This window comes from Dreissena polymorpha, chromosome 5 (genome assembly GCF_020536995.1).
Source record: "Dreissena polymorpha isolate Duluth1 chromosome 5, UMN_Dpol_1.0, whole genome shotgun sequence".
In the NCBI taxonomy this organism is placed as follows: Eukaryota; Metazoa; Mollusca; class Bivalvia; order Myida; family Dreissenidae; genus Dreissena; species Dreissena polymorpha.
In genome coordinates, this window is record NC_068359.1 from 58,857,222 (window position 1) to 58,880,000 (window position 22,779).

The following is a 22,779-nucleotide window of genomic DNA, read 5'->3' on the forward strand; positions in this document are numbered from 1 at the left end:
ACTACAGTCTTTGACCATGGTCAACCATGGTATATGGCCATGGTCGACCATGGTATTTGACCATGGTATACCCTGGTCATGATGACCATGGTCAAAGACTGTGGTGCCATTTAACAAAACGTGGTCTACCATGGTCATATGACCATGGTCAACCATGGTTTAGCCATGGTCTACCATGGTATACCATGGTCATATGGCCTTCATTTTGCCTGGGAATGTCCTTGAACAGTTTTAGGACACACCGACTTAGAACTGTTCTGAAATCATACTAAAAATGTTCTAGAATGATTAAGGAACAGTTGTTGAACCTTAAATGAGAACAATTTCTAGAACAATTGTTCTAAAACAGTTCTAGAAATGTATATAAGAACAATTCTGGAATAATTGTTCTAGAAATTATTCTCATTTAACGTTCAGTATCTGTTCTTAAATCATTCTAGAACATTTTAAGGATGATTCCAGAACACTTCCAGTCATTTGTTCCAGAACAATTCTAGAAATTTTATAGAACAGTTCTAAAACGTTTCGCAGGGGTTATTAGTAAGACTTGGTGTGCTGACTGGGGGTTATTAGTAAGACTTGGGGTGCTGACTGCATACGATATTCTTTGACAATGGTAACTTAATCCTTTACCACTTAGCTTCGTATTATGATGTGTTTCTAGTCCCTTAGAAAGTTAAACTGAATTAAAAGTCCTTTCTTTCTAGATTCAAGTTTAAAAGGCATTTGTAAATTTTGAAACCCTTTTGAAGTCAAATGCATACAAATATTCATTATTTGGCAATCCTTGGAACAACATACATGAAAACATTGAATAATAACAAACATTCTGAAGAAGCTAAATGAAGTTCTAAACGAATTGGAGTCGAAATTAAGTGTCCCAACATTTGGCAAAACAATTGTATGACAATGTTACAATCAAACTGTACATGGACAGACTTAATTACCCAGAATATTGAGAAATAATCGCGAGAAAGTAACAGCATTCCTCCTATTACTCTACAAACTCTGGCATGACGTCAGATTGTCTCTGGGCCAGAGAACTTGAAATGAAAGCAACAATTCTGTTTGCTCATCATAATGTCAATATTTAAGCATGGCGTAAAGTCTTAGTAACCACGTTCATCTAGGCTTATATGGAATAAAACGTTTATTTATCTTCACAATTGATTGCACTTTATGCCATTGTTTTCAAATGTCACTTACAAGGTTACAAATCAATAAAATCCTGATTACGGATTTTGTAGGTTATAAGTTTATTATTTATGCTTGTGTGTTCAACATTATCTAAATGAGGTGTTTTATAGGGTATTGACGTCACATTCTGTGTGAAGGTTATCTCAAATCAAGATTTACGGCTGCTTATTCTCCATAGAATATCCATATGACTTAGTGTTAAAACCTGAGCAAATTTGATATAATTGATAGCTCAACTTGAAGTCCATCATTGACTAGATATATCATCCTTTGATAGGAGGAGGCTTTCATTCTTCACCACTCAAATGCACATTTTGACTGACGCATTTGTATTCTCTTAGAAAATTGGCGCTGTTTGCTTAAAGGAATTTCTGTAAGAAATATTCTTAATATAGAAATAAATATTCTAGACTGTATACATCCCTAATTTTGGAAATAAATTGATTCAATTTAGAAGGATGTGAGAGTCCACTGAGGCATTAATGGGTTAAGTAAATTGTTTTCAATATAATTGTCTTGACAAACGGGGCAGTTTGATTCATACACGATACACACTGTCAGAATTAATTAGTACTTAGGTCGCACTGGGCCATCAAATATAAAACACAAATTAGCCGCGCTCTATGAAAAGGGGGTTTACTGCATGTGCATAAAGTGTCATCCCGATTAGACTGTGCAATCTGCACAGGCTAATCAGGGACAACACTTTCCGTCTTAACTTGATTTTGCTAAGAAGAGACTTTCTTGTCATTAAAGGGGAAAGCGTTATCTCTGATTAGCCTGTGCTGGTGTTCAGAGATAAGGGGCGAAACATTTGATGACTGACGGGAACTCTCTGAAGACGTATGTGTAACGCAGTAACCACTGTATCACTCAACATGCTACTGAACTTAAAAATAAAATTTAACTTGTTGATAAAAGCAAAGTTCTTGGTGAGAAAACTTCTAAAAAAAGAACATTAATTTCAAACCAAACTCAGAGTATAATATTCTTAAATTTTATCATAGAGGAGAGTAGTTTGAACTTAAAACTGTGATCATTGTGTTATATCTGATATTTAAACTCGATTAATTAAGCTACATTCCCACTAATCTGGAGACCTATTTATACAACGACTTTAAACACCAAATCGCTTCCACTCTAAAGAAAAAGACACCTGTAACTGACTTGACTACAAAAAGAGATAGACGCAAACATTCACACAGTGACAAACTTTTTAACAAAAAAATCTGTTTCCATGACATTGGGTGAAGTAACTAATGTCATAGTTAGTTCTCCCATCATTAATGTGGTCTGTCTGGCATGACAAAAACAAATAAAACAATCAGGTGTAATAACTTAACTGAGAGAGGTTTCATGACTTACCATTTATTGTGATTTATAGGTCATGTTTGCATGATGGCTTACAAGCAAATGATATATGAGTCTTGCACTGTGATAAGGAGGTTTAATGCATGCGTAAAGTGTAATCCCAGGTTGGCCTGTGCAGTCCCCACAGGCTAATCTGAGAGACAACACTTTCCGCTTGTATGATATTTTTCGTTTTAAGAAAGTCTCTTCTTAGCAAAAATCAAGTTTAGGCGGAAAGAGTCATCCCTGATTAGCCTGTGTGGACTACACAGGCTAATTTAGGATAACACTTTACGCACATGCATTATATTCTCTTTTCACAGAGCACGACTCATATGATGACTTACAAGTAAATGATACCAGAAGTGACACAAGTCTGAATTGAATGTGTTGGTTACATAGACTAAAGATTATTTAACCCTTTACCCCTGAGATAGGTATTTCAAACATTTGTAGTTCCTTAGAAAGTTAAATTTTATGAAAGGCCTTTCTTACAAGATCCAAGTTTTAAAGACTTCATTTCCACCCTTAGATACTGATGAGCAGCAAACAGCATAAAACCTGAACAGACAGTGAGTTACTCTTTAGAACAGATGTTCAGGGGTGGTATTCCAGAAACATCTTAAGTCATTTCTAAAATAATTTCACTTAAGTTCAAAATTACATTGTTTTGTATTTCTTACTAAATAAGGAAACACATGTTTTTTGGTATTCCTAAAATAAGATTGGCATAATGATGTTATTTAAATGTATATCTTGATGCCAATCTATTGCAATATGAAACTAGAGCTTTGTCACAGACGTGACGTATACCCCCACATGCCGTATTGACACAGACTATTTTGCATGCTGTCTTCACAAAACAAGAGAATCTAATTTATGGCAAGTTTTAAGAATTATTAAGCCATTATCATTTATAGCCATTTTGACCTTTGAACTCTTGAATTCTTCCACATACGCCATTTTATGACTGTGAACAAATTAATGTACAGAGTCATTTTAAAATCTCACAATGAATGACATAGTTATGGTCCAGACAAGATCATTTATTGCCATTTTTGACCTTTGAACTCAAAGTGTAACCTTGACCTTGGAGATATCGACGTAATTCTTTTGCGCGACACACCGTCCAATGATGGTGAACACATGTGCCAAATGATTTTAAAATCTCACAATAAACAACTTAAAGTGTGACCTTGACCTTGGAGATATCAACATAATTCTTTCGTCCGACACACCGTCCAATGATGGTGAACAAATGTGCCACATGATTTTAAAATCTCACAATAAACGCCAGGACAAGCTCATTTATGGCCATTTTTGCCATTTGAACTCAAAAAGTGACCTTGACCTTGGAGATATTGACCGAATTCTTTTGCGCGACACACCGTCAAATGATTGTGAACACATGTGCCAAATGAGTTTAAAATCTCACAATGAAAAAAAATAGGTATGGCTCGGACAAGTTAATTTATGGCCATTTTTGACCTTTGAACTCAAAGTGTGACCTTGACCTTGGAGATATCGACGCAATTCTTTCGCGAGACACACCGTCCAATGATGGTTAACAAATGTGCCAAATGATTTTTAATTCTCACAATGAACAGCATAGTTATGGCCCGAACAAGCTCATTTATGGCCATTTTTGACCTTTAAAATTAAGTGTGACCTTGACCTTGAAGATATCGACGTAATTCTTTCGCGCAACACACCGTCTAATGATGGTGAACAAATGTGCCAAATGATTTTCAAATCTCACAATGAAAAAAAAATAGGTATGGCCCGGACAAATTCATTTATGGCCATTTTTGACCTTTGAACTCAAAGTGTGACCTTGACCTTGGTGATATGGACGTAATTCTTTTGCGCGACACACTGTCCAATGATGGTGAACAAATGTGCCAAATGATTTTTAATTCTCACAATGAACAGCATAGTTATGGCCCGGACAAGCTCATTTATGGCCATTTTTGACCTTGGAACTTTAAGTGTGACCTTGACCTTAAAGATATCGACGTAATTCTTTCGCGCAACACACCGTCTAATGATGGTGAACAAATGTGCCAAATGATTTTAAAATCTTACAATGAATGACATAGTTATGGCCCGGACAAGTTCATTTATGATCTTTGAACTCAAAGTGTGACCTCGACCTTGGAGATATTGACATAATTCTTTCACGGGAGGCACCGTCCAATGATGGTAAACAAATTTTACAAATGATTTTAAAATCTCACTATAAATTACAAAGTTATGACCCAGACAAGAATTTGACCTTTAAACTCCAAGTGTGACCTTGACATTGGAGATATCAACGTACTTTTTTCACACGACACACTGTCCCATGATGGTGAACAAATGTACCATTTCATTTTAAAATCTAACGATAAATGACATAGTAATGGTCCGCACAAACTTTCGGTTTAAAACACACTAAGTGACCCCATGACCTAGTTTTTGACCTGGCATGACCCATATTCAAACTTGACCTAGACATCATCTAGATACAACTTGTGACCAAGTTTGGTGAAGATCGGATGAAATTTCGGGACAGACCGACAGACCGACCGACAAAGTGACTCCTATATAGCCCCCATTACCAGTAATGGGGGTATAATGAAACACTTGAGAAAATTTCCCAATTTAAGGATAAGAATAAAATTTAACTTAAGATGCTTCTGAAATACGACCCCAGACCTAGTTACATCAAGATTAGGCAATAAATGTGACCTCAGTGGTGTTCACAAGCTTTTTCTTTTGTTTGACAAAGTGACCTAGTTTCTGACATCACATGACCCAGTTATGAACAAGGTAAAGATGAAAAATGGTCTGAACAAGTTATGTGAAGATTTGGTAATAAATGTGGTACAGTTTATCTACTGTGCTCACAAGATTTTTCTATAATTTGACCAAGTGACCTAGTTTATTTCTTCACATGACCCAGTTTCAAGCTTGGTTGAGATAAATTGAGAAACATGTTCAGCAAGTTCCAAGAAGATACGGCAATAAATGTGATCTCTAGAGTGAAATGCAAGCTTTTGTTTAATTTGACCTTAAAACATTACAGTGTTGGATCCTTGGGTCACTGTGTTTTAAACTTGATTGATATTTAATAGGACAAATGTTTATAACAAAGTTTTATAATAAAAAGCAATAAAGTAGACTATGAATGTTCACAAGCTTTTTATTTAATTTGATCATATGACCTAGTTTTCCACTGTGACCCAGTTTCAAACTCAGCTGAGATATTTGGACAAATGTTCTGATTGGGCAAAGTGTGACCTCTTGAGTGTTCACAAGCTGTTTCCTTTCCTTGTGACCTAGATTGTGTCCCCATGCCACCCAGTTATGTAATAAGTACCAATATTATTAGGGCAAATACTTTGAGCAAGTTTAATGAAGGTTGGGCAAAAATGTGACCCCTAGAGTGTTCACAGGATTTACCCATTTATGCCTAGCGTCTTAAAAAGGCCTTGGCAAACAGCGTAGACACAGATGAGACGCCGCATGATGCGGCATCTCATCAGGGTCTGCGCTGTTAACTAAAAGGAATTTCTGAATAAAATATTCTTAATATAGAAATAAATATACCATACATCCCTATTTTTGGAAATAAATTGATCCAATTTAGAAGGATGGGAGAGTCCACTTATCATAAATGGGTTGTTATAGTCCTATAGGCAATATTTAAACAGATTGGAGCCATTTTTCGAACTAAGTCAGGTTATCATTTTTTAAGAACATTCTGAAATATTTCATTAAAATTGAGCAATAATTAAATACAACATTTACAATGTTCACAAGGTTTTACTTTAGAAATATAAGGACAACTTCTCTGCCACTGTGGCCATGTTTTTTTAACTAACAGGAACCATTTTGGAACCCCTGGCCTAAAATTCGTGACACATGTTTAGCATGTTTCATGATCAGACAATAAATATGGCCTGTACAGTTTTTGCTACAGTACACTCCACGCGTTTTCCCCAATTTCTCTCGCTTCTCCGCGGGGATTGACCTGGAGGGAGATTAAGAAAATCCCGCAATACGCGGCGTTTGCAGGATTTTGGACGCGGCGGTTAACGATCTGCAAAACTGATAAGCCTACGCGGCGGCCCTCGGCGTTGGTAACGCAGGGGAAACTCTGTGTTTTACGAGATAACGATCAATTTAATTTTGTTTGACTTCCTGATTTTCAAATAAAATTTCATTTATTACAAGTGCATACATGTACATGTAGTATAATATTTACAATAAAAAAAAAACAACCAAGATGGATCGATCCCGACGTGGTTGTAGAAGTAGTTGTTGTATAGAAAACTCGTTGATTTACGACAAACAAAACGTCGTCTTTTAACTTATACTTACCAATTAATATAAACACAGTTTGCAACATTGTTTTTTATTTTGATAATTTAATCCAAAGTTTTCATGTTAGCAGGTGATTTCTATACTGAACATGTAAACACCTGACCAAGGACCCTAAAAATCTCGCAAATCTGTGTGAATTGACAGTTTGACGTAATCAAAGAAACGCCGCTTCCTGTCTAAAGGCATAACTTACTCAAGTAAACACGTTCAACGAATGCATAAGGAATGGTTTTAATTGTCGGAACAAAGTCAATTCTCTGCTCGCTAATGCATTTATTTTCTCTTTGTAGGTAGGTTATTCTATTGATTGCTAAAAGAAGGTGGTAACTATTGAGTTGATAGTTGCATTTAATATTCACAAATGTATTCTTGTTGCGTCGACATTCAAAACAATGTTTACCAGTAATTATGGACCAAATCGGCAGAGTGACATTCACACATGTTAATCCCTTTTGTCAAAACACCGCAGACAGCAGTCTACACAATAGGTCAGTAGACAAGCTTTGCGTGTTTTCATAACGTCAAACACTTTAAATCCAGTTCCGCCCAGATGTCTTCTTTAATCAGTTTACAGTACAATTACTGTTAAAATAGTTACTCTACTAAAATACCGTAACGATAAAGATTCGGCGTGTTCGATTTGAAATTATTTTGGAGGAAATATCAACTTATTCGCGATATAATTTTGTTAAAAAATACCAAAGATTCTTTTAACCGAAAGCAACAAAATTCAATGATCTCTGCGCTACAAAGTTTGTATCAAAAAATCAATACATGCACGCTTTGCAGGAGTTTACCTTGACCTTGTACATAGCAGCATAATTTTCGCGCGCTTTTGTCGGGAAATATACATGATGACTGTATATTGGAAGCATTTGTAAACGTCGTGTTAACATTAAAAATTGTAGTGTGTTTCGGATTACTAATTATTATTCTCATTTGGAAATTTTACGGAACATTTATTCTTGTGTTATATGTGTTATGATTTAAATATTTATTTGTCAAATGTCTTATATTCATTCATATTGTTGACGTACCTGTGAATTACAAAACATAAATTTTATACATATTAATTTTCTATACAATTATCTTTTTTATACATGTACTACAGTATTTAAACAATTTATTATAACAATGTTTTTATTTTTTGGCATGCCCAGTAGCACACTGCTAACGCGGCGTTGCCGGCGGTCACTGATAAGAACTGAAATTGTCTGCATTTACCGACTATGCTAAAGTAATACACGCCGGGGAAATTAGCGAACGCGGCGTAACGCCGAGCGTTTTATCGAGTTCACCTCGCTCTCCAACGCGGCGTGAACACTCGCGAGCAGAAAAAAACCCGCGGCGGGAGCATGTTTTTTGGGGAAAACGCATGGAGTGTACTGTAGGCACATGTTGACAAAAGAAGATGCACAACATAGAGAGGCAATCAGAAAAGCACACCATCTGAATGTTGTGCTCAGTTTCTCTGCAATCATAGCATTCACACATTGGATGTTTATTAAAATGCAAAGAATTGCAATTTCCTTTGAACACAAATTTGAAATATGAAATAAATATATTCATGACTAGCAACCGTGACATTGTACAAGTATTTCCATTTCAAAGATACATATAAATCTACCAATGATTTTATCTTCTTCAAATTATTATAGCTAATTTCCTTCCCAATGTTCTACAGTGTCATTTGTTTCACCATCCTATATGACCATAAAAATGCGCAACAATTAATCATTTTGCCTTTGGCAAAGGGTTGCTTGCCATTTTATCAAATTTTCTCCTAATTATTGAAGAAAATTATGTCAATCAAATGGGGAATAAATGCAGCAGTTTTCTCTATTGAAACTTTAATCAACATATCAGGAGAAAAACAAGATAAGAAAAAAATGTACGTAAAGTATAATTGCCAAGAACAGTAAGATGCCTAGAGGGAAAATTAATGCCAATGGAGAATATTGATGTCTTTGAAAAAGCATTGCTAGACCTAAAGAGAGAAGTGCTTTACCATATGAGGAGTGCTATGTCTAGAGAGAGGTGTATGATGTCTAGAAATTATAATTACATCTATAGAGAATTGTTATGTCTAGCCATAAGTATCATGTAAAGAGAGAAGCGCTATGTCTAGCTATAATTATCATGTATAGAGAGTAGTGTTATGTCTAGCTATAAGTGTCATGTATAGAGAGAAGTGTAATGTCTAGCTATAAGTATCATGTATGGAGAGAAGTTTCATGTCCTAGCTATAAGTATCATGTATGGAGAGACGTGTTATGTCTAGCTACATTTTGTATAATTATCATGTATGGAGAGAAGTGTAATATGTCTAGTGTGAAAGGGTTGTGTCTACCTTGTATTGATATGTAAAAGGGATATGTAATACCTAGAGAGAAGTGTTATACATGGAGAGAAGTTTTATACCAAGAGAGATGTGTTATACATGGAGAGAAGTGTTATACATGAAGAGAAGTGTTATGCATTGAGAGAAGTGTTATATATGGAGAGAAGTGTTATACATTGTACATGGAGAGAAGTGTTATACATGGAGAGAAGTATTAATATACATGCAGAGAGGTGTTATACCAAGAGAGATGTGTTATACATGGAGAGAAGTGTTATACATTGAGAGAAGTGTTATACATGGAGAGAAGTGTTATACATTGAGAGAAGTGTTACACACAGAGAGAAGTGTTATACATGGAGAGAAGTGTTATACATGGAGAGAAGTGTTAATATAGAGAAGTGTTATACCAAGAGAGCTGTCTGCTCTAGAAATATACAGCTTTCATTTAGTTTATAAAACTGAGATTTAAATTTTTCAAAGATACAATTAATTTGTTTCAACTTTCGATGAATCTTTTTGGAAAAATGGGAAGTGTTAAGCAACCGGTGTTCATATCAATTCCAACAGAAAGTGCAAAGTCTTATCTACGTGTTCTCAGTTGATCAGGATGTGGAAAACAACCTAACCACAAACTGCGTGCTACAATTTGTTCATGCTAAAATAAGATGTTGTTAACACAAACATTAATGAAAAATAGTATAATTATCATCTTGTTAGACCCATGCACGAATGTTTTAAAAGTTGAGGTTATTTGGTAATCTAACAATTAACAAACAATTAAAGATAACAATATTAAAAAGCTGCAAACCATTTTACTTTTTCGAGTCACTGTGACCTTGACCTTTGACCTAGTGACCTGAAAATCAATAGGGGTCATCTGCCAGTCATAATCAATGTACCTATGAAGTTTCATGATCCTAGGCGTAAGCATTCTTGAGTTATCATCCGGAAACCATATTACTGTTTCGAGTCACTGTGACCTTGACCTTTGACCTAGTGACCTGAAAATCAATAGGGGTCATCTGCCAGTCATGATCAATGTACCTATGAAGTTTCATGATCCTAGGCCTAAGCATTCTTGAGTTATCATCCGGAAACCATTTTACTATTTTGAGTCACTGTGACCTTGACCTTTGACCTAGAGACCTGAAAATCAATAGGGGTCATCTGCCAGTCATGATCAATATACCTATGAAGTTTCATGATCCTAGGCCTAAGCGTTCTCGAGTTATCATCCGGAAACCATCTGGTGGACGGACCAACCGATAGGCGGACAGACCGACCGACCGACATGTGCAAAACAATATACCCCCTCTTCTTCAAATGGGGGCATAAACATACACTGCAAACTAATTATATGTTTAAGGATCTAAGGTCAGTGAAAGGTAACAGTCTGAAGAATTTTCAGTCAGCTGATAACAACTTTGTGTCTACTTGCATTTTTTGCAAACTTTTAACCACAGACCGCTGAAGGACTTATCCCATTCAACTGGACTGGGTACCACAGCAAGCTGAAGGACTTATCCCATTCAACTGGGCTGGGTACCACAGCCAGCTGAAGGACTTATCCCATTCAACTGGACTGGGTACCACAGCAAGCTGAAGGACTTATCCCATTCAACTGGGCTGGGTACCACAGCAAGCTGAAGGACTCATCCCAATCAACTGGGCTGGGTACCACAGCCAGCTGAAGGACTTATCCCAATCAACTGGGCTGGGTACCACAGCCAGCTGAAGGACTTATGCCAATCAACTGGGCTGGGTACCACAGCCAGCTGAAGGACTTATCCCATTCAACTGGACTGGGTACGGCAGCCAGCTGAAGGACTTATCCTATTCAATTGGGCTGGGTTTATGTGTTCAACTGGTGTAGATGGGGGAGGATTAATAATTGTTGTAATGTAAATACTTTTACCATCACAGGTGTACAACAGCTGATTTGACCAACAGAGCTGAGGAATAATTTGGTTTGATATCAACCCAATGTTAGGATAACAACTAACCTGGATTATAAAACCTGCATGTGTTGAGGCTGCTATCAAAACCACCAGGTCAGCAGCTTTGATTACATCAAATAACTCAAGGGGTTTTCTGCTACAATGTATGTAAAAAAAGGCCATAAATGGACTCCAGAAAAATAAAACGGACCTGATCCCAAACCAAAATTCTAATTTTTTCCCTAATTTCTAAAATTAAAAAAAAATTATTCAGGTTTAATGCTGTTTGCTGCTCATCAGTATCTAAGGGCCAGAAATAAGCCTTTAAAACTTGAATTAAGTAATAAAGTTCTTTCATTAAATTTGATTTTCTAAAGGATAAATTTTTTAATGCAATTAAATACGTATCTAAGTACATATAGCAGTTTTTTTTAAATCTTATTTTGGGGAAAGGGCCTGGCCTTTTTTGAGGGGAAAAATAATTGCGTGAAATTCTGGATTTTGGGGGAAAAAATCACGTGAAACGCCAGATTTTTGGGAAAATAAGGAAAGTCTTAAATAATCAATTTAACATATTTTGCTGTTTTTAAAACAAATTCAAGGCAACAGATAATTAGTCCCCTACTGGTTTCACCGGAGGGGACTTATGGTTTTGTCTCCGTCCTTCCGTCACACTTTTCTGGATCCTGCGATAACTTTTAAAGTTCATAATATTTTTTCATGAAACTTGGAACATGGATAGATGGCAATATGGACATTATGCATGTCATTTCATTTTGTTCCTACGTCAAAATTATGGTAGCTATGGCAACAAATAGATTAGAAATACTGCTGAAAATGGGGGGTTTTCTTGATCCTGAGAAACTTTTATTAAAGTTCTTAATATTTTTTCATGAAACTTGAAACATGGATAGATGGCAATATGGACATAATGCACGTCATTTCATTTCTTTCAGACGTAAAAAATTATGGTTGCTATGGCAACAAATAGACTAGACATACTGCTGAAAATGGTGGTTTTCTGGATCCTGCGATAACTTTTAAAGTTCTTAATATTTTTTCATGTAATTTGAAACATGGATAGATGGCAATATGGACATTATGCACGTCATTTCATTTTGTTCTGACGTCAAAAATTCTAATTGCTATGGCAACAAATAGACTAGAAATACTGCTGAAAATGGTGGTTTTCTGGATCCTGCAATAACTTTTAAAGTTCTTAATATTTTTGCATGAAACTTGAAACATGGATAGATGGCAATATGGACATTATGCACGTCATTTTATAGTGTTCCTAAATAAAAAATTTTGGTTGATGGCAACAAATATATATATAAAAAAAAATCTGGAATTTCTAACAATGGTGGAGCCGGTAGCGGACTTATATTGCTTGACAATAGTCTTGTTTAATTATGCAATATGTTATATTTTCTACACTGGATCAGGTTAACTTGTGTATTTAAAGTTTCAAAAAAAAAAAATTAGGTGAAAAAAAATGAAGTCTGGGGGAAAATTTACCTGCTGAGGGGAACAAAAATCCGAGGGGAACAAAAATCCGAGGGAAAGGGCCGTTTTTAGGCAGGTCCCAAAGAAGGAAAAAAAGCCCTGTGTAGTCAAGAGTTAATTGACTTAATTTGATTGGCTGTTCAGTGCACAGGTTGCACTGCACATGTATTTACAATTTAAATGTATCCTAGGAATACTATATTATGGCATAGGACCAACCTTTCCTATGGTTTATTGCCATATTAATCACCTCACCTCAAAGTGTCACACATAATGCTGTAATTAATTAACAATTAATGTCACTTTCAATTCTGTACATGATTAACAAATTAATTACCATAATGTTTGTATGATCAGCAGAATTTACATGATATACAACTGCAGAGGTGTGCCATAAATGCATAACTAACAATGGAGACGCTGTGATTGATTGGTCCTCAAATAGAAGACACAGCTGTTGGGAGTGTACATGTATCACACATAGGATTAAGGTCAAGTCTTTAAATACTATTTGTTGGGAACATTTTTTATATAAGGATATATCCTTGACTTACAATCTTTAAATACTATTTGTCTCAAACATTTGTGATGAGAAAGTGGACCCATTTCAATACAAGAAGTTTGATAAACTGGACCCATTTAAATACTACAATTTAATAAAGTGGACACATTTCATACTAGAATTTTAATCTCTTTCATATCAATACAGTATACTTATTGAATTTGGTATTATATCTTTCCCACTACTGAAATTTACTTTTTGATACCCATTTATATACAAGAATGACATTTATCATACCAATTTTGATACTGATACTTTCAAATCTATATGCATTTATATACAAGCAAATTTTTGATTTCTATACCCATATCTATACTTAGATGCTCAAAACCATACCCATATCTATAATTTTAGTCGAAAAAACACACCCCATAAAATCGGCACACCCCTATATACCCGTATATAGGAAGTTACCCCCCTCCCCCCCCCCATGATCAATGGTCATGATCAATAAACCAGCGTTTTTTCCCCAAAGGGGAAAAGTACCTGTACCCGTACAATTGGGAATTTTTCGAGTCGTGAAATCTTCAAATTGGGGAAAACGAGTAGCGAAATCAATGAATTGGGAAAAATTCGAGTTGCAAAATTGATGAATTGGGAACCTTTAAAATGCATGATTTCTATCATAAGGGGCTTTATTCTGCATCACAAAGCATTTTAAGCTCTAGGTTTTAACAGAAAAACTACTAGTGATGATATTTTGACTATCCTATCATGTCATGTGAAAATTGTGTTAGTGCCACTTCAGTAGGAATGTGCCTGTCAATGGAAAAAAATATTTTCCAGTGATAGGCATAAGCACTGAGGTTGCATAAAAATGGAATTCTTTCACGGGAAAAATCGATCACTCGATCGTCACGGTTATGTTATTCAGTCACATTTTACACATCGCTTAGAGTTGCGCCCCTTAAAAAGTTTTGTTTACTTTCTATGCAACAATGTCCGGCGAAAATAAATGGCCGAAAATGAAAGGCTCGACGATTTCAAAAGATATTTCCAGCGAAAATAAAAGGCACTGGCCATTGGGAACGGCACCTAGAATTGTTTGGAACGATAGATATCGAGATTGGGAAATGTCCAGTGCTAAAATTGGGAAGCCTCTGGTAGGCTTTGGGAAAGGTACCGTTCCCCAGTACTAGTTAAAGAAGGAAAATAAACGCTGTGTATCTATGAAGTTTCATGATCCTAGGCCTAAGCGTTCTTGAGTTCTAGGCCTAAGCGTTCTTGAGTTATCATCCTGAAACCATCTGGTGGATAGCCTGACGGACGGACGGACCGACCGACATGTGAAAAACAATATACCCCTTCTTCTTCAAAGGGGGGCATAAAAATATAATATGACATATTTCGCCTTTAGTCACATGTAAAGATGTATCGGATGTGGACTGAAATTCACTCAATAAAACACTCAATAGGACCAATTTACAGAAAAAGGTCAGTTTGGTTGTGATTGGGTGAAATGTCCCATTTGAAAGGCCTTCCTACTGTCTCATATCGTACAATTTGACATGAGTGAAATGAAATGCCAATATATGTATATTGAAAGGCCTTCCTCAATTGTTCATTCCATGTGACATGAACCTTTTCAAACTGTATGTAGACTATCTAAAAGAACTTTGTCAAATGTCTTAAAGCAATTTCAGGCATAATTTGGATGGTCCATGACAGTCATAAAAGAAAAATATCATCGCTCAAGGTGCTTTTTCATTAAAACCACAAACAAATATTGAATTCCTCTTCAAAAGATAAGACATAATTTTAAATTAGAGGAAGTTAAAAAAACAACATCCTTGACATATATACAAGAATAATAGTTGGCACAATTGTAGAATTCTGAAGCTGAAAATTCAGTTACAAAATGTTTCCCTCTCAGAAACAAAGTGAAAATGGTTTACCCCCCCCCCCCCCCCGTTCACACATAGCTGCGACTTTACGACAATTATCCCGATCAAGCCACAATCTAAAAAAAAGGATCGAGGCCGATCAGAGTCTAAATCGAACAATTTGGCAAATTATGGTCTTCATTTCGACCGTTCTACGATGCCCCATACGTCAAATGCTTACTGCGTTTACTTCCGCCACATTCAAGATCATACTACGACGCTATGCAGAGATTTTATTGCGCTTTAACTACGATCATGAAGATCTTTCTACGATGCTTCCGGGCTGCCTGTATGATGACGGCGCTTCTACGACGCTCTTTTTACGACTTTACAACAGTTCTTGTTGGCCACTATCCCGCTACGCTTGTTTTGAGCATGTTCAAAATAAGCGTGGCGAGAGCGTAGAGCTCTCAGATCATTTAGATTCTACCGCGATCATACTGCGCTTATGCAAACTCCACTACGTTTCACGATCGGCCACATTTTGATCGTAGTAGAAGGGGCGTCTATGTGTGAACAGGGGGTTAGTGAAAACAGCATAAAACCAGAACAGCCTGCGAGTAAATGTAACTCACAGTCTGTTAAGGTTTTATGCTGTTTGTTGCTCACAGGCTGTTCTGGTTTTATGAAGGCTGCAAAAGTCGTTTTAACTTCGCTTTTTATTGGGGAAAGGGTAACAAATAAAACAGGCAAAATTACAGGACTGAATTGCTTGTTTTACAATACCATTATTTTAATTATTAAAACCCACATATTTGCAATTTGACCATTTAAAATGCAGGTAATCGTTTTAAAATTGATAGTGAATGGATGATATTAAAGATTGAGTCAATGTATTGAAGAAAATCAGAGATCTCAAATATTTATTGACGGATTGTCAATTGTATTGACAAGTGTTTTGCACCCTTCAATAATATTTAATCAAAATTTATACATTTCTATAATGTAGTCTTGTCAAAATGTCCATACAGTCAACATGGCTAAAGGGCAAAAAATATTCTGTCAATATTATTGAGTCAGTGAAATTGACAATTATATTGTGTGTGGATGGGCCGCTTAAAGGGCAAAAAAGATTCTTTCAATAATATTGAGACAATAAAATTGACAATATATTGTGTGTGGATGGGCCGCTTTAGTATCCAAACAATGACAATTTTAGGAAAACCTTGTCAATCATACACATTATAAGCTTCCAACAAATTAAAGTTTAAATGTAAAATTTGTGAAGGGAGTCAATTATTTTCATATTTTCATGAGTGCACAATATTGTCTCCTTTTACAGGGATGATATAAGACATTATCTTATAAAACTATTATATTATATACTAAAACCTTTACAGCAGCTGAGCAAGAGTATGCAACAATATTTTTTATTATGATTAAGACCACGAATAACATCAATCAATAAAATGTGTTGCAAAACGATTAACATACATTTGAAGGACTATATTTTTTTGTTCATGGTTTGTTTAAGCAGCTGTTATTATACTACTATTGTCACAGATGTTGAATTTAAAAGTGCATTTTTTATAATGTTATGTCTGTAAAACTGTTGATAAAACTTTTCAAACAAGCAAATTCGTTAAATTGATATACCCCGCCAATATGCTTCTGGACACAAAAGTGTTATATGTGACACTCAAAAAAGCATTTTTTCAAGATACAAAGGGCCATAACTCTGTTATTAACAGATGGTGTAGAATGGCATTTGGTGTGCATCATCCTCTTATCCATATATATACTCATACCAAGTTTCAATGAAATCCGCCAAAGCACTTCCAAGATATGGCTCCGGACGGACGGACGGACGGAAAGACTGACGGACGGACAACGCCAAAACAATATCCCTCCGCCTATGGCGGGGGAAAATAAACATTAGAATTGGGACGCATGATCAGTATTGCTGTTCAGACCTGGGAATAAATTGTCCTCCTTTCAGGTTTTCATGTGTTTATAGTCAGTATACCTGTGCTTGATGAAGGCTTTAATGAAACTCCGCCCATCACTTTTCCACACAAATTTAATACCCTGCATCCTGGGAGTCCAACCATGCGTTTTTTTCATGTGATTGCATTTTTGTTTGGAAAATTGTGTAAGTAGTTTCAATAAATTATGAACACATTTAATCTAGATTTTATAACTATAGAAACAATATTTAAAATAAAAATACATGTAAGATTAAATAACTACTATATTTTACATTCAAAATATGAAACAGGAGAATAGGTCAGCGTGAGCTGAAGTGCCCTTTTGACAATAGAGTGACCTGCGCCTTTCTTAAGTTCAAGCTGGAGCTCTGTTTACACTAATGATTATGTGCAAACACTTTCATGCCCATTATCACAAATGTTATAGTCAAACTCTCGAAAGAAGTCAACATGGCCTATTGATCTTACTGGTCTTTAAACGTAGACGGTTTACTTAACTGAGCAATTTATTGTCAATTAATGGCTCGGTCAACTGCAGTTCTTTACTGAGATGCAATGCATGTGTATTCTGGCAGGTGACAGTGTTTGAATAATCATTAATATGATTAGTTTTATGTCTGCAGGTATTTTTTATGGTGACGGTCAAAAGACTAATCTACATGTATGATGGCGGAATTATATGTGATCATATACATGTAAGACTGTAAAATACTTAGATCAGAAGTATAGAACTCAACTAAACACTAAATCAAAAATGGAATTTCTTGTAATGTTTAATTTTCTAACCAGCAAAATAATATCTAATTGAGACCTTGTTTGAATTATTATGAAAAATAATAAATTTGAATATGAAGAATTAGGTGCCGTTCATTGCAAGGCTAAAGTATATAAGATATATATTAATAATATACAAGAGATGTGTTCTTCAGACACACAATGCCCCCTATTGCGCTGCTTAAAAAAAAAATAATTTGACCTTTGACCTTGAAGGATGACCTTGACCTTCCACCACTCAAAATGTGCAGCTTCATGAGAACGCTGCTTTGAAAAAAAATAAAGTTGACCTTTGACCTTGAAGGATGACCTTGATGGATGATGACCTTGACCTCTAACTTCCACCACTCAAAATGTGCAGCTTCATAATAACGCCGCTGGCGGCTTTGAATAATTTTTTTGACCTTTGACCTTGAAGCATGACCTTGACCTTGAAGGATGACCTTGACCTTGAACTTCCACCACTCAAAATGTGCAGCTTCATGAGAACGCCGCTTTGATTTATTTTTTTGACCTTTGACCTTAAAGGTTGACCTTAACCTTGAACTTCAACCACTCAAAATAAGCAGCTTCATGAGATACACATGCATGCCAAATATCAAGTTGCCATCTTCAATATTGAAAAAGTTATGGCCAATGTTAAAGTTTTTGGACGGACAGACGCCATATATTTGACATTTGACCTTGAAGGATGACCTTGACCTTCACCTTTCACCACTCAAAATGTTCAGCTCCATGAGATACACGCATGCCAAATATCAAGTTGCTATCTTCAATAGTTAAAAAGTTATGGCCAACGTTAAAGTTTTTTTCGGACGGACGGACAGACTGACATACACACATACTGACTGACGGACAGTTCAACTGCTATATGCCACCCTACCCGGGGCATAAAAATTGATTCATGGTAATGATATAAAACAATATCATACGAAATACACATGCCTGAAGATAAATGAAAGACCTGTTGAAAGTCATCATTGTTCAACATTGAATATGGCAATCACATGTCAGCACCAATCAGCAAAGGTGTGAGCAAAGAGTGATTGTGACCACTATAGTAGTATAGCTAATGTGAGAAAGGCAATATTGGTACCATGCTAACAGATGACACATTCTAAACTTCCTAACACGTAAGTTCAAACCTTGACATTTGCACTTAAAAGGACACACATTTTAGCCCATTTTGAAGTACATGTATGTCATGCATGATGTTTGTCATTGATATAATTTTTAACCTGACCAACGTAATTTTTGGTACACGCAACTTAGGAGTTAGCAAACACTGGAAAGAGAAATGTGCATTCTGATTTAGAAAACTGAATCTGTAAAATTGAAACGCTTAACTACATGTATATAGAAACGTTTAAATGTCAACATGTTAGACGAAAATACTACAAAGAATTTAAATCATAACCAATTGCTAGCCTACATGCATATAGAATTAAACTATAATGCACATTTATTAATCCATTAATTCCATTATTTCCTTTGTACTTGATCATAAATCATTGTTTATTAAACCACAGTGGACAACAGACAGATGCAAGCAAAGTTTTTCTTAAATTACATCTTCTCTTTCAAGTTTTGATTGAGTGCCTTAGCAACACATGTTCAAAGTTTGCAGTTGGATAAAAGACTATTTTATGAGCATGTATACATTTAGTTTGTTAGGATTTTGCACCATTTCAACAGTAGTTATCATTACCTTCACCCTTTCCCATGTTAATAGATACATAATATTGTGATGCATTTGTAGTCCCTTAGAAAGTTCAATTTAAGTTAAGACCTTTAAACCTGAACAGTCATAAGCTATATCTTGTTATTTATCAAAATGCAAATGTATAATAATGTGTATTATACAAAATGCTAGAGACATACACTATTCCAAGATTTATCATGAAGGCACACAACTGACCATTTTCCCTGAAGAATTAATTGCCAATTATCGCCTTTTATTGCCAGGCGCAACCATTAGTCCTGTTGGAAAAAAAATAGTTAAAAATGAAAGAGTTCAGCAGAGTTGATTTGAAATTTCAATTTGCTTTAGTAATAAAACTTCCAATGATTTTTAGTAACTACTACTGTTTTAGTAAGTATACCAATTAACAGTGCAAGGGCGGTTCCAGGATTTCTGGTTAGGGGGGAGGGGCGGGATATGGAAAGATTTTCTGGGGGTCAAGAGGTCCCTGGCGGCCCCCTGGTGGGTGCAGGGCAAAGCACTGCTAAAAGGCCCTTGAAGCTCCACGATTTTAGTGATTTTGAAGGCTTCAACAACCACTTCTCGAGCATTTAGCGATTGTCTATGATTAGTGGGAAATGTTGTGTACCAAAAAGAAGAAAACAGAGTTTAAATAGGTCCACCCCCACTGGGTCCGCCTATGCAATGACTACAGCAGGTCTGGTGTTATTCTAAGTCAACTGATTTATTGCAAATGATTCTGCAATGTCAATTCAACTGATGCTAAAGAAAATGTGTATCTGCTTGTGTCACACTAACTAGACTCATTTAAAAGGTACATGTATTTTGGGATTTGCTTTAACTTTTGAGAACAAGAAGTTATAGTTATGAAAGCGCACAACATAAGTCAATTTTTTTCCAATTTTTAATAAGCTTAAATTTATGGTCTGTTCTATTTTGATCCTCCATGTACACCAAAATATTTAATCCTAACATACCCAGGTATATATTTCTTAAGAACAAGAGATGCGTTTGTCAGAAACACAACGCCCTATTGCGCCGCTTTGAAGCAATAAATTTGACCTTGACCTTTCACCACTCAAAATGTGCAGCTCCACGAGATACACAGTCATGCATGCCAAATATCAAGTTGCTATCTTCAATATTGCAAAAGTTATGACCAAGGAAAACAATATACCCCCGATCATTCGATCCGGGGGCATAAAAATCACTTTATTTTTCTTTCAAATTGTTAACCATTACACGATGGAACCCATCTAGCTTTTATTTTGGAAGTCCTGCCACTTTCAAAGCTGCAAATTATTTATTCCTAAAATTCTGTTAATACAAGCTTAGCCTTGGTGTTAATGTGGTTGAGCAATCATCACTTATTGAAACTTATTTTCAAAGCTTATTGGATTATGGATTTAAACTTTCAATTTAATGGGCGCTGGTCTATATTGCTAAGTTTTCTAGCTGATTTATAGGAGTTGAAATTCATACTTGCATATACCTAAATTTACTGATGTTTCTACAAATAGCATACATATATATAACAGTATTTAACACACAGCTGCTGAAGTGTAAAATTACATCACTGAAACTGTTATCATGTCATGTAACTGCTAAGTAATCTGACTGTTTTCATTTGATTGAGGAGGGAAGAAGACCAAAGGTGACAATTAGTAGTTTTTTAATGCTTTGAGCTCTTATAAGCACATTAGTACCACATCCTGGAGGGTCAAAATCTGGGAGTGGGATTATTGCAACAACTTAGGTGACAATGAACTACATGTATCAATGACATTTTTGTAATTTACATCACTTCTTCATTGTTACAATATACATCTTTTGACTGTTAATGTTGAATGTTAATAGGCAATTATTTGGTTATCAATTTGAACGCTATTGCATATAACCTTTCATTGGAATTGTCAATCTGATTGCAACAATTCATTTTTAAAAACACAAAATCGAAGTACTGTATATTTTATTGTTTAAATTACACAGAGTTTATCAGACTTTCTGTACGTAAATAGTGGTTATTTTAAAGTTGAACACAATTGCTAATAAACATTTTTAAACAGTACAATTACTAGAAAGGCAATAGTGTCATGAGTGTTCACAGAAATGTTTTTTCTAGTCTAAGAAAGGAAACACAATGCTGTGTCTGCGATGTCAAAATGCAAAGTAAGCAATGAATTATTCCGAACTGTCAATTTTGACAGTTCGTTTCTTGTGATGTTAATTAAACATTAATTCAACGATTTTAGCGTGTTACCTTTAACATCATCTGGTGGGTCATCGCTTCTAAATTCAGCTTGCTCGTTACATCCATCAACGGTAAAATAAATAACTTTAGTCGCCATGGCTAAACAGCCACAAACTTCGGTTTGTTAATCCAAAGTTAACACTTGCCTCATTCTATCAAAGTGGACTGCCTTGTTTGTATTGGATATTTTGAAAGGAGCGAAGGTAACAACTTTCGCTTTCACATCCGCACACCGAGTATCGATAAAATAAAATTGATAAAGCGCTTAAATGAAACAACAGCGAACGGTGAAGATTGAATGAAATATAGAAATACGATACCATAACAATATTGTCCATAGGAAATTTACATTTGTCTCAAATATTATTTACCGGTGGAAAGTTGTCGAAAGTCACTAGGACTCCTTTCGTTTTATTCCAATTAAAACTGGTTAAGAAACACTATAAATTAACAAGGGTTGTTTGTTAAACATGCATGCCCCCCATATTGGCTGTCAGTTTTAGTTGCAGCCATAGTGTGAATACGTTTTTTGTCACTGTGACCTTGACCTTTGACCTAATGTAAGATATCATCCGGAAACCATTGTACACTTTCGAGTCACCTGTGACCTTTAACCTAGGGACCTGAAAATCAATAGTTGTCATCTGCCAGTCATGATCAATTTACCTATGAAGTTTCATGATCCTAAGCGTAAGCATTCTTAAGTTATCATTCGGAAACCATTTTACTATTTCGAGTCACTGTGACCTTGACCTTGTGACCTAACAAGAGCTGTCAGAGGACAGCGCGCTCGACTATTCGAGTGCTTGACAGTATAACGTAAGCCATTATGGGGAAATTGTTCATATTCAATAATTCATTAGAGGATCTTTCAAAAATTAAAAAAGGAAAAAAAAAATAAAAAATTTTGGGGGGGTAGGGGGGGGGGGGGGGGGGGGGTAGGGGGGTGAGAGAGGGGTATAATGTGGGGTGGGGTA

At 35.7% G+C, this 22,779-nt stretch overlaps 1 protein-coding gene across 3 annotated transcripts in view; it reads right to left on the bottom strand.

Annotated features, from left to right (window-relative positions):
- The window catches only part of LOC127831836 (high affinity cGMP-specific 3',5'-cyclic phosphodiesterase 9A-like), a 115,426-nt gene extending 92,759 nt beyond the window's left edge, over nucleotides 1–22,667 (bottom strand). For all 3 annotated transcript variants that reach the window (XM_052356909.1, XM_052356910.1, XM_052356908.1), the window contains exon 1: nucleotides 21,812–22,667. In XM_052356909.1, the coding sequence (XP_052212869.1) occupies nucleotides 21,812–21,899 (88 nt within the window). In that variant the 5' untranslated portion in view covers nucleotides 21,900–22,667. The remainder of the gene's footprint in view (nucleotides 1–21,811) is intronic.
- Nucleotides 22,668–22,779: the final 112 nt, after the last annotated feature.